At 50.3% G+C, this 12702-nt stretch overlaps 1 protein-coding gene across 2 annotated transcripts in view; it reads left to right on the top strand.

Annotated features, from left to right (window-relative positions):
* Positions 1 to 12702, top strand: part of EDEM3 (ER degradation enhancing alpha-mannosidase like protein 3) — an 88390-nt gene that overhangs the window by 8844 nt on the left and 66844 nt on the right. For both annotated transcript variants that reach the window (XM_062211496.1, XM_062211495.1), the window contains exons 3-4: positions 11597 to 11697; positions 12132 to 12171. In XM_062211496.1, coding sequence (XP_062067480.1) covers positions 11597 to 11697; positions 12132 to 12171 — 141 coding nt within the window. The remainder of the gene's footprint in view (positions 1 to 11596; positions 11698 to 12131; positions 12172 to 12702) is intronic.

The following is a 12702-nucleotide window of genomic DNA, read 5'->3' as shown; positions in this document are numbered from 1 at the left end:
CACCAGAGAAAGTAGAGCTGTGGTGATACTGACGTTGAGGGTGGCAGCTGTTGGCCAACAGTGCACGTGAACTCCGTGTGGACCACATGGGACTGCGTGTGTGAGGCACCGCTCCTGGACCTCTGCCCATCCTGAAGCCCTCCGGGACCCCACGGCAAGGCCCATCCTGCTGTCCCCGGGGCTGTAGAGTCCCAGTCTGTTGCCCCAGGCCCTCCTGTTTTCCCTGGCAGGTGCACGATACCGGAAGTGTGAGTGCTTCTCCGGTGGTTTGCAGACGGTCAGAGTCCAGTGATGGCCGCGGGGAGCCAGTCGCGGCAGGGACTCTGTCACCCACAGGTGTACCTCGCGCCCTCTGAGAGCACGCCTCCGCCTCTGCCCCTCGGCAGCCGCTGAGCCGCCTTTCGTCACGCCAGTGTCTCTTCTCCAGGAGCTCGTGTGCGGCGGCGGCCCGAGGTCATTCAGCGTGGCGCTGGCTGAGCGCTCTCTCGAGTGCTCCGGCGTGTGCTGTTAATTTGGTAGAATGCTTTATTTACCCACTCACCGGCTGAATATTTGGCTTTTGGCCCATCCTTGGCTGTTATTAGTAAGGCCGCAGTGAGCCCGTGAATGCAGGCTTTATGTGGACTTAGGTTTTCATGTCTGTCTCACACGTAGAGGGGGGCTGCGAGGTTGGACGGTAATGTTACAGATTCCACCAAACTTCCGGAGGGATGGGGACAGTGTGCGTTCTCCATGCACAGGGTGTGGCTTCCAGTTACTCCACCTTCTCTCAAACATTTGGTATTTCCAGTCTTTTTAATTTGAGCTATTTTAGAGGAATATTTCATTGGAATTTTAGTTTGATTTTTCCTGAGGACTGGCGATGTTGAAAATCTTCCCGTGCACTTCGTTTGCTGTTTGGGCAACTTTTTTGATGACACATCTGTTCAGATCTTTTGTCCAATTTAAAACCGGGTCATTCACTATTACTGAGTTGTAAAAGTCACTGTGCATTCTGGATCTTAGCCTGTTATCATGTATGTGTCTTGTGAGTGTTTTCCCAGGCTGTACTGTGCTTTTAATTTTTCTGAACAGTGAGTTTTGAAGTGCAAATTCTTTAAATTAGGACAAAGTCCAGTTTATGAATCTTTGTGATTGTTGCCTTTCACATCCTGTCTTAAACTCTGGCTGCTCTGAGAGCACAAAGGTTTTCCAGCTGTTTGTCATTTTAGCTTGCTCCCTTGGCTGTGTGACCCACGTGTTTGGTGTGAGGTGAAACTTGGTGCATTTTTTTCCAGTGTGAGTAATCCAGTTATCCCAGGACCATTTGTTGGAGAGAATATCCTTTCCCTGCTGAATGACTTTGACATTGTGGGGAGAAGCATCTGTGGGCTGCGTGTGTCTCCGTGCACAGGTCTGTTTTACACTGTACTTGGTTCTGTCATCCACACCTGTGCACTACCCCAGCATCACGTGACATTGTGGGGAGAAGCATCCGTGGGCTGCGTGTGTCTCCGTGCACAGGTCTGTTTTACACGGTGTTCTTGGTTCTGTCATCCACACCTGTGCACTACCCCAGCATCACGTGACATTGTGGGGAGAAGCATCCGTGGGCTGCGTGTGTCTCCGTGCACAGGTCTGTTTTACACGGTGTTCTTGGTTCTGTCATCCACACCTGTGCACTACCCCAGCATCATGTGACATTGTGGGGAGAAGCATCTGTGGGCTGCGTGTGTCTCCGTGCACAGGTCTGTTTTACACTGTATTTGGTTCTGTCATCCACACCTGTGCACTACCCCAGCATCACGTGACATTGTGGGGAGAAGCATCCGTGGGCTGCGTGTGTCTCCGTGCACAGGTCTGTTTTACACTGTACTTGGTTCTGTCCTCCACACCTGTGCACTACCCCAGCATCACGTGACATTGTGGGGAGAAGCATCCGTGGGCTGTGTGTGTCTCCGTGCACAGGTCTGTTTTACACGGTGTTCTTGGTTCTGTCATCCACACCTGTGCACTACCCCAGCATCACGTGACATTGTGGGGAGAAGCATCCGTGGGCTGCGTGTGTCTCCGTGCACAGGTCTGTTTTACACGGTGTTCTTGGTTCTGTCATCCACACCTGTGCACTACCCCAGCATCACGTGACATTGTGGGGAGAAGCATCTGTGGGCTGCGTGTGTCTCCGTGCACAGGTCTGTTTTACACTGTATTTGGTTCTGTCATCCACACCTGTGCACTACCCCAGCATCACGTGACATTGTGGGGAGAAGCATCCGTGGGCTGCGTGTGTCTCCGTGCACAGGTCTGTTTTACACTGTACTTGGTTCTGTCCTCCACACCTGTGCACTACCCCAGCATCACGTGACATTGTGGGGAGAAGCATCCGTGGGCTGTGTGTGTCTCCGTGCACAGGTCTGTTTTACACGGTGTTCTTGGTTCTGTCATCCACACCTGTGCACTACCCCAGCATCACGTGACATTGTGGGGAGAAGCATCCGTGGGCTGCGTGTGTCTCCGTGCACAGGTCTGTTTTACACTGTACTTGGTTCTGTCCTCCACACCTGTGCACTACCCCAGCATCATGTGACATTGTGGGGAGAAGCATCCGTGGGCTGCGTGTGTCTCCGTGCACAGGTCTGTTTTACACGGTGTTCTTGGTTCTGTCATCCACACCTGTGCACTACCCCAGCATCACGTGACATTGTGGGGAGAAGCATCCGTGGGCTGCGTGTGTCTCCGTGCACAGGTCTGTTTTACACTGTACTTGGTTCTGTCCTCCACACCTGTGCACTACCCCAGCATCATGTGACATTGTGGGGAGAAGCATCCGTGGGCTGCGTGTGTCTCCGTGCACAGGTCTGTTTTACACGGTGTTCTTGGTTCTGTCATCCACACCTGTGCACTACCCCAGCATCATGTGACATTGTGGGGAGAAGCATCCGTGGGCTGCGTGTGTCTCCGTGCACAGGTCTGTTTTACACGGTGTTCTTGGTTCTGTCATCCACACCTGTGCACTACCCCAGCATCACGTGACATTGTGGGGAGAAGCATCCGTGGGCTGCGTGTGTCTCCGTGCACAGGTCTGTTTTACACTGTATTTGGTTCTGTCCTCCACACCTGTGCACTACCCCAGCATCACGTCACCTTGGCTCTTGTAGCGTCACGGATCCTGCACTCAGGCGTGGCGAGTCTGAGCACTGCTGTGCAGTTTTCACCACACAAGTGCTTGCACGTCTTTGCTTAGACGTACTCGTAAGTAGCTATGTTTTTGATGTTACTGTAAATTGTATTTTTCTAATTTTCATTTCCAGTGTCTGTTGATGTACAGACACAGACCTTGCTAAACTCATGTGTTGTTTCCAGTAGCCTGTGTCGGTAGATTTCTCAGGGTTTTCTACGTGGTCAAGCAGGTCATCCATAAAGAAGGGAGTTTTAGGTCTGCCTTTCCAGTCTGTTTCTCTTCCTTGTTCCTGTCTCACGGCGTCCAGCTCTGTCCTGAGAGGAAGTGCTGAGGTCCTTGCCTGTCCTTGACGTTAAGGAGAAAACAGCGTCTTGCTGTGGAGCGCCGGCTCGGGGTTGGTTTTTGATGACTTTGTCAGGTTAAGTCTCCTCTGTTCCTGGTTTGCTGAGTGTCTTCATCACAAAAAGGGCTGACGTTTGTCAAGTACTTTTCTGTGTCTGTATTGTTATGATTTAAAAAACAACTCTTAGCAGTAGGGCTTTATTTCATCACATCATTATCATTTATTTAACTTTTCATAATTGATTGTATTGTTTGCTGAAGCCAGATGATTGAGAGGATTTGGAGGATTTGGAAGCTGTCATTCTCCTCTGCCTCTGAGAGCAAGCTTCAGTTCACACTGTGCTCTGTGGACCAGGAGAAGCCCCTGGCTCCTGCCCTCGGATCAGCGCGGTGCGCCGGCCGCGGCGGCCATTGGAGGGTGAACCACCGGCAAAGGAAGACCTTTCTCTCTGTCTCTCTCTCTCACTGTCCACTCTGCCTGTCAAAAATAAAACAAAAACAAAACAAACCCTTAAGGGACAGCTCCGTTTTGGCTGCTTGTTCCTCCTCTGTGCCGAGAAACATTCTGTAAAATGGCTCTTACAGCGAGCGTTCCGTGCCAGTGAGCCCAATAGACGGACTCCGAAACACCTGACGGGTAGTTTGGTGCGTGAGTGAGTGAGTGAGTGTGGATGAGGAGTGGAGGGAGGCGGGGAGGGTGTGGGGGTGGCAGCAGACCTGCTGAGTCTGCGTGGCTCTGGTCCGTCATCGGCATGGACAGGTGACCGATTAAATGCATGAGTTCTTGGTTTAGGAGAGGTCTGCCTGAGGAGGAAGGTGTCTACATGAGGACCCGGAATAAACAGACACAGTGTTACTGAACATTCAGTGTATCGGCTTTGTCTAGGAAATTAATGATTTTTTAAAAAAAGGATCTATTATTTATTTGAAAGGCATAGTGACGGGGCGCGGGGGGGAGATAGAGATATCTTGTCCATTGGTTCATTCCCCAGGTGGCCACAACAGCCAGGCCTGGGCCAGACTGAAGCCCAGAAGCTTCTCCCGGGCCTCCCACGTGATGGCAGGGGCTCACGCACTTGGGCAGGATCAGACGTGGAGCGGCTGGGACCTGAACCAGCACTCCCATGTGGAGTGTGAATGGCTTAACTTACTGTGCCCTAATGCTGGCCCAGGTGGTTTTTAAATTGCTATTCTAGCAGAGTGAAATGTCTTCCCTTTACCTGGCTGTGGACTGGTTTGACTGAGAAGGTGGCTTTTGATGCGGCTTTGTTTGGGGTGTTCAGAGCAGGGCCTGTCACTCGGAGCCCCGGTCAGTGCAGTCTGATGTGGAGGGTTTATTGTCACTTATTTCTGCTCTTTGGCTTCTGGCTGCGTATGTGCTCTGCTGAATAGATACAGGGCTCTCCTGCCTGAGTTTTATTTCTGAGTGGTAACGACCGGTTGTTCTTGGCTCTGAGTCACAGCAGCATGAACTGGTTGTCCCTGGTTGTGGCAGTGCGAGGTGAGGAGCGAGTCCTGATCCTGCCAAGGCAGTGCACCTGCCACGTGAGCATTGCTCCAGGTGTGCGCAGCACGGCCACACTTGGCCTTGTGGTTAACCCAAAGGAAAGGCTGTGTTGCTATTTTTATCTTGAATCTTGAAACGAAGGGACACGAAGTACCTGGTTCAAGACTCCTTTATTTGATTATTCTGGTTGCAGTTGCTATTAATAAGCTCAAGATTTGAATTTCTTATTTAATTTAGGGTTTGGATTCACATTTAGCTTCAGACAGAGATGTTTGTGTGAAACTCTAAAAATAGTATGAAGTTTCCTAAGCACTGGTTTAAAAGTAGGAACTTATTAGAAGCAAAGTAACATTTGAATGATCTTTTTAGTAAGTATCTTTCAAAATACATCAGGAACTTAAAAAACTGTTTACTGTTCCTCTGAGTGTTGTTTGTGTATTAACTATGAGACTGCAAAGCAACAGAGCGCGTTCTGAGAAGTCGGTTCTGTTGGCATTGACTCATGAAGAGGTCATCAGGAATTCGGTCTGTAAGAGATTAGGAGTTTATGCTGAAATTTGAGTATAATATTAAAATTACAATGTACCGTGCTGAATTCAGAATTTAGTGGCTGTATACGGATTCTAGAATCAGAATATTTGTTGCCTGGAATTTTTTCCTTAGGGAAATAAGTCATTACAGAACACTCGCTCTCCTTAGTACCTGAGGGTTGTGGCCTTCAGTCTTGTGTCTTCCTCAGCCTGCCGTGCGGGTGTGGGGTTCTCCCTCCTGTTGGCCGTGTGCTCAGTGTGGTTTGTCTTCCTCAGCCTGCCGTGCGGGTGTGGGGTTCTCCCTCCTGTTGGCCGTGTGCTCAGTGTGGTTTGTCTTCCTCAGCCTGCCGTGCGGGTGTGGGGTTCTCCTTCCTGTCCTGCTCTTTCTGTTGGCCGTGTGCTCCGTGTTTTTGGTCTCTGTTTTGCTGTCGCTATTGGCTATTAGTTTGGAATCTAGGTACTTGCGTTAAGTGCAGGGCAAAAGGCACATAATCAGGAATTGGGAATATATTTGCTGAAATTCAAGAATTAAGAATCATATGAGCATAATAAAAACAAGGCAGGAGAGGCCGGGCTAGCCTGAGGATGACAGTGACCATGGCAGGGTGTGGCGAGTGCAGAACGGGTGTGTCCAGGTCTTGAGAGTGCCGGGGCACACACGGCGAGGGTGGAGTGTAAGGCAGGCAGGAGACGGCCTGACCAGGAACGCCATTGACCGTGTCCGTGGGTCTCTGAGAACAGAGAGGTGAGCAGGAGACTGCTTGAGGCTTCCGGGCAACCACGAAGTGAGCTCAAATAAAGACTCAGGGGTGGAGAGGCCCAGGAACGTGGTGTGCGTCGGCCCCACTCAGCAGAGACCTGACACTCACGTCACACCAGAATGCGTGCCACACCTTTGAGCATCTTTGTGGAAACATTGAAATTCCCCTCCTGATAGTTGTGAGTAGAGAAATGAAAAATGTCAGTATTACAATTCAAAGTGTTAGGAGTGCTGAGCGTTGCAGTGTTGTATTTCTTTGCAAAGCGCTATTCAGGGAAGCTGACCCTGCCTGCCCTGCCGCCTCTTGTGTGTGTGACTCTGCCTGCTGAGCCGCACGCTCCGGGCTCCTGTGTGGGTCTGGAGCTGTCTCACTTACCCTTCAGAATATTTCTGGGAGTCTCTTTAATGGGCAGGTGTCTGCCGGCCTCCCTTCTCTGTGTCTCATCCTCTGTGTCACGACTGCTTGTCATTTATGTTGATAATTTGGCCTCTGCGGCGCCCTGTGCCCGCCTACCTTGAGCATCTTTCTTGGTGCCATGCCAGGCCCCGGGGCCGCTGTTTCTGCCGGGGCCCCAAACATGTCCAGTGTGAATTTCACTTCCAGTGTTAGCATTTTGCCCACCCGCCCTCCCTCTCTCCCTTCCTTCCTTTCCTGAACTTTAATCTTAGTTAGCTAATGCCTTTTTAGTGATCCGTATTTGTAAGCTGTGTGTAGGATTATCACAGCACTGACATGGAGGCCACACACGACATGCTTGCTGTGTGCACGTGATCCGTGTTTGTAAGCTGTCGTATAGGGTCATCACAGCACTGACGGAGGCCACACACAACACGCTTGCTGTGTGCACGTGATCCGTGTTTGTGTATAGGATCATCACAGCACTGACACGGAGGCCACACACGACACGTTTGCTGTGTGCACGTGATCCATGTTTGTAAACTGTGTGTAGGATCATCACAGCACTGACACGGAGGCCACACACGACACGCTTGCTGTGTGCACGTGATCCGTGTTTGTAAACTGTGTGTAGGATCATCACAGCACTGACACGGAGGCCACACACGACACGCTTGCTGTGTGCACGTGATCCATGTTTGTAAGCTGTCGTGTAGGATCATCACAGCACTGACACGGAGGCCACACACGACACGCTTGCTGTGTGCATGTGATCCGTGTTTGTAAGCTGTCGTGAGGATCATCACAGCACTGACGGAGGCCACACGGCACGTTTGCTGTGTGCACGTGATCCGTGTTTGTAAGCTGTCGTGTAGGATCATCACAGCACTGACACGGAGGCCACACACGACACGCTTGCTGTGTGCACGTGATCCGTGTTTGTAAACTGTGTGTAGGATCATCACAGCACTGACACGGAGGCCACACACGACACGTTTGCTGTGTGCACGTGATCCATGTTTGTAAACTGTGTAGGATCATCACAGCACTGACACGGAGGCCACACACGACACGCTTGCTGTGTGCACGTGATCCGTGTTTGTAAACTGTGTGTAGGATCATCACAGCACTGACACGGAGGCCACACACGACACGTTTGCTGTGTGCACGTGATCCATGTTTGTAAACTGTGTAGGATCATCACAGCACTGACACGGAGGCCACACACGACACGCTTGCTGTGTGCACGTGATCCGTGTTTGTAAACTGTGTGTAGGATCATCACAGCACTGACACGGAGGCCACACACGACACGTTTGCTGTGTGCACGTGATCCATGTTTGTAAACTGTGTAGGATCATCACAGCACTGACACGGAGGCCACACACGACACGCTTGCTGTGTGCATGTGATCCGTGTTTGTAAACTGTGTGTAGGATCATCACAGCACTGACGCGGAGGCCACACACGACACGTTTGCTGTGTGCACGTGATCCATGTTTGTAAACTGTGTAGGATCATCACAGCACTGACACGGAGGCCACACACAACACGCTTGCTGTGTGCACGTGATCCGTGTTTGTAAGCTGTCGTGTAGGATCATCACAGCACTGACGGAGGCCACACACGACACGCTTGCTGTGTGCACGTGATCCATGTTTGTAAACTGTGTAGGATCATCACAGCACTGACACGGAGGCCACACACGACACGCTTGCTGTGTGCACGTGATCCATGTTTGTAAACTGTGTGTAGGATCATCACAGCACTGACACGGAGGCCACACACGACACGTTTGCTGTGTGCACGTGATCCATGTTTGTAAACTGTGTAGGATCATCACAGCACTGACACGGAGGCCACACACGACACGCTTGCTGTGTGCACGTGATCCGTGTTTGTAAGCTGTCGTGTAGGATCATCACAGCACTGACGGAGGCCACACACGACACGCTTGCTGTGTGCACGTGATCCGTGTTTGTAAACTGTGTAGGATCATCACAGCACTGACACGGAGGCCACACACGACATGCTTGCTGTGTGCACGTGATCCGTGTTTGTAAACTGTGTAGGATCATCACAGCACTGACACGGAGGCCACACACGACACGTTTGCTGTGTGCACGTGATCCATGTTTGTAAACTGTGTAGGATCATCACAGCACTGACACGGAGGCCACACACGACACGCTTGCTGTGTGCACGTGATCCGTGTTTGTAAGTTGTCGTGTAGGATCATCACAGCACTGACGGAGGCCACACACGACACGCTTGCTGTGTGCACGTGATCCGTGTTTGTAAGTTGTCGTGTAGGATCATCACAGCACTGACGGAGGCCACACGAGTGATCGGTGGATCACTGGTCGTGATGAGCATCTGGAGTGACGAGTGGTTTGTGAACTTACAGTCAGTGTTCTGGGTGCTGAGATGGGAACCACGTTGGGTGTTTATTTGACTTAATTGTAGTAATGGAAGCTTTGCAGAAGGAGACCAGGCAAAGAGAAGACAGGTTACGGTGACCTGTGACCTAGCAGGCAGAAGTCGCACACTGGGAAAAGGGACAAGGACGTCTCATCCTATTGTTCTTGGCAGGGAATTGATAATATTGTCTAAAACTGAGACACACATTAACAGGGTGAGTCTGACCTTCACGTCGTCCCACAGTCGTGAATCTGTGAGGGACTGTCCCTTGGCGAAGACAGTACCAAGCTGAGCAGATCAGAAGGTGGGAACGTGCCCGTCCGGTCCCCTCCTGAGGAGCCCTGTGCAGCCCTGTGGGCCACAGGCTGACCGCCTCCCTGGCAGTTTCACTTAAATATTTCTTGTTCTCAAGTTCAACTGTGTATTTAAATTTTTTAGAGCTGTATTCAGCATTTCGTCGTTTGTGGTAAGGGGAAGGAACATTCCCGCGTGTTCTGTGTACCATCTAGACAGTTCAGTGTTACACAGCGATCCAAACTAGAGAGCACCTGTTAATGAGTGGTAATACACGAAGCTGAATTCGTAGCGAAGGTGTGCATTAATACGGTGATAACACTGCATTTCTACATCAGGAGACCTAATTGGTGAGGATATCGATTCTCCCCAGATTGGGTTCTTCCAGTTAAAATTCCATTGTGGGGGCAGGGGCAGGCCTGCGTAGCAGGTGAAGCTGCCACTTCCAGTGCCAGCACCCCATATCTGAGCACTGGTTTGAGGCCCAGGTGTTGCATTTGTGATCCAGCTCCCTGGGAAGACTGTGGCTTATGGCCCAAGTACTTGGACACCTGCCACTTACGTGGGAGACCAGGACGGAGTTCCTAGCTCCTGGCTTTTGCCTGGACCAGCCCTGGAAGTTGCAGCCATTTGAGGAGTGAACCAGTGGATGGAAGGTCTCCCCCCACTTCTCTGTCACTCTGTCTTTCAGATAGATAGGTAGATAGATAGATCTATCGATCAATCCAAAAAAAAAAAAAAGTCAATTGAATTTCCAGGAAATTTAGAAGTTATACAGAAAGGAACTTGAGAAAGGAAGGTAGAATGATGAAGAGGAAAACCAGGCGAGTGGGTCTGTGGAGATCAGTGTGTGTGCAGTCTTTGAAGTGATAAAGCTGAGCTTCCGCGCCAGTGGGGAAGGAAGGAGGGTCCCAAGGTGCTGTGGAGGGCAGGGGTTTGGCAAGGAAGGAGGGTCCCAAGGTGCTGTGGAGGGCAGGGGTTTGGCCTGGTAGCTGAGATGCCTGTGCCCTGTCTTGGAGTCCCTGGGTCTAGTGCTGGCCTCCTGCTGACGTGCACCCTAGGAGACAGCAGGTGATGGCTCAACTGCTTGGGTCCCTGCTACCGCATGTGGGAGACCTGGAGCGAGTTCCTGGCTCCCGGCTTTGGCCTGGCCCAGCCCTGGCCTTGAGGGCCTTTGGGGAGTGAATCACTGGATAGGAGCTCTCTGTCTTTGTTTCTTTGCTTCTCAAGTTAAAAAATCAAAAATATTTTTTTAAAAAGTGCTGTTTAGACACTTGACTATTTGGGGTGGGGAAGACAAATATAGTTACATCCCTCTTTGACATCACAAGTAAAAATAGGTTCCAGGTAGAGGAAATAATCTAATTATTGGAGTACTGTTTTCAGATGTTCAGGCTAGTCTCTTTAATTTTTTTTTTTTTAATTTGAGAGAGGGATAAACAGCTTCCATCTCCTCGGATGCCTGCAGCAGCTGGGGCTGGGCTGAGAGCTCCGTCAAGGTCTCCCATGTGATTTGCAGGAGCCCGGTTACTGGAGCCATAGCCACTGCCCACCACACTCTGCATCAGCAGAGCTGGAGTGAGTGTGGAACTCGGGCACTGTGTGGTGGGACGTGGGTATCTGACTGGGGTCTTGACCACTAGAGCATGCCTGCAATCCAGAAACCATAGAGGAAGACACTGGCAGATTTAACTACGTTGTTAAAACTTTTTTGCACTATAACTCAAGTTAAAAGCCAGCTAGCAGCTAGTGCTAGATTGTCATTTGAGTTACGAGAATGAAGTACACCTGCCACATTCTAGCACGGGGAAAGCCATGCCTTAAGTGAACACACTTCGGATTAACGTGCTCGTCTGTGAATACAGTTCAGAGTGGGGCATGTGCGTGTGGCTCAGTGGTCTGGGGAGTAAGTGCCAGTCTTCACGTGGTCACCTCTAGGGAGTGAGGCCGAGGGGTGGGATGGTGAATTTTCTAAAGAACGTTTTTAGTATTTAGTATTTTTTAACATTGATTATATTTGTGATTTAAATTTCTTAAAGATTCCACAGACTGTGAAGATAGTACAACTTCTGAGTATGCTTCTATGTGTGTGTGTGTCTGTGTGTGTTTAAGCTGAAAAGGTCGTAGGTTTAGAGTGTGTGTTTTGTCTGATTTTCCGGGGTTACTTACTGAAGTGTCCTTGCAGGAACATGCCTACCCAGCGGACGAACTCATGCCTTTGACCTGCAGAGGTCGGGTTAGAGGCCAGGAGCCCAGTCGAGGGGACGTTGATGACGCCTTGGGAAAGTGAGTATTGCCACAGGCGTGGGGCTGTCGGAGGACCCACATCAGCCTCTCAGGCCGTTCCCAAGCGCGTTTCCGGGGGACTGGCCACAGTTTGAAGACTGCTTTCAGTTTCACATTGAGCTGCTTTATTCGTTTCTGGCATCTTTTTTTGTAAAATATTCATTAGTTTATTCCTTAGAGAAAAAGTAGTAAAAATGGATGTCACTTTTAAAATCCTCTCACTTTTAGGTAACTTCAGAAATGCATATAAGTCAGAACACATTCTAAGGTGTTGAGGATTTGCTGTTGTCATTTACTTTGAGAAGAGTGAGATGCACAAGCCGTGCCGGCTTCTCTCCTGCAGGGTCAGGAAGCCGCTTGTTGTTGACCGCCCTGCCTTCCTGGGAGCCACCTGTAGAATTCTCACGTGACCGTCTCCTTGTCTTCCTCCTCAGGTTTTCTCTGACCCTGATTGACTCCTTGGACACCCTCGTGGTAGGTTCGCTTCTTCTTGGGTTTTCCTGTCTTGTAAATGTCATAATGCAGATTTGCAAGTATTGTGAATATAATGTAACACAGCACGAAGTAGAAGCCTTTGGATTTAGTGTGTTCTGATTTTCGCTTCTAAATGCATCTTTCACACTGGCGCGTCAGGATGCCACGTGGTACTAGGTAGAATGGTGTCTTTCACACTGTCACGTCAGGATGCCACGTGGTATAGGTAGAATGGTGTCTTTCACACTGGCGCATCAGGATGCCACGTGGTATAGGTAGAATGGTGTCTTTCACACTGTCACGTCAGGATGCCACGTGGTATAGGTAGAATGGTGTCTTTCACACTGTCACGTCAGGATGTCACGTGGTACTAGGTAGAATGGTGTCTTTCACACTGTCACGTCAGGATGCCACGTGGTACTAGGTAGAATGGTGTCTTTCACACTGGCGCGTCAGGATGCCACGTGGTATAGGTAGAATGGTGTCTTTCACACTGGCGCGTCAGGATGCCACGTGGTACTAGGTAGAATG

Source organism: Lepus europaeus, chromosome 14 (genome assembly GCF_033115175.1).
Source record: "Lepus europaeus isolate LE1 chromosome 14, mLepTim1.pri, whole genome shotgun sequence".
NCBI lineage: Eukaryota > Metazoa > Chordata > Mammalia > Lagomorpha > Leporidae > Lepus > Lepus europaeus.
The sequence above is the reverse complement of the archived record's forward strand: the minus strand, read 5'-3'. Positions and strand labels throughout refer to the sequence as shown.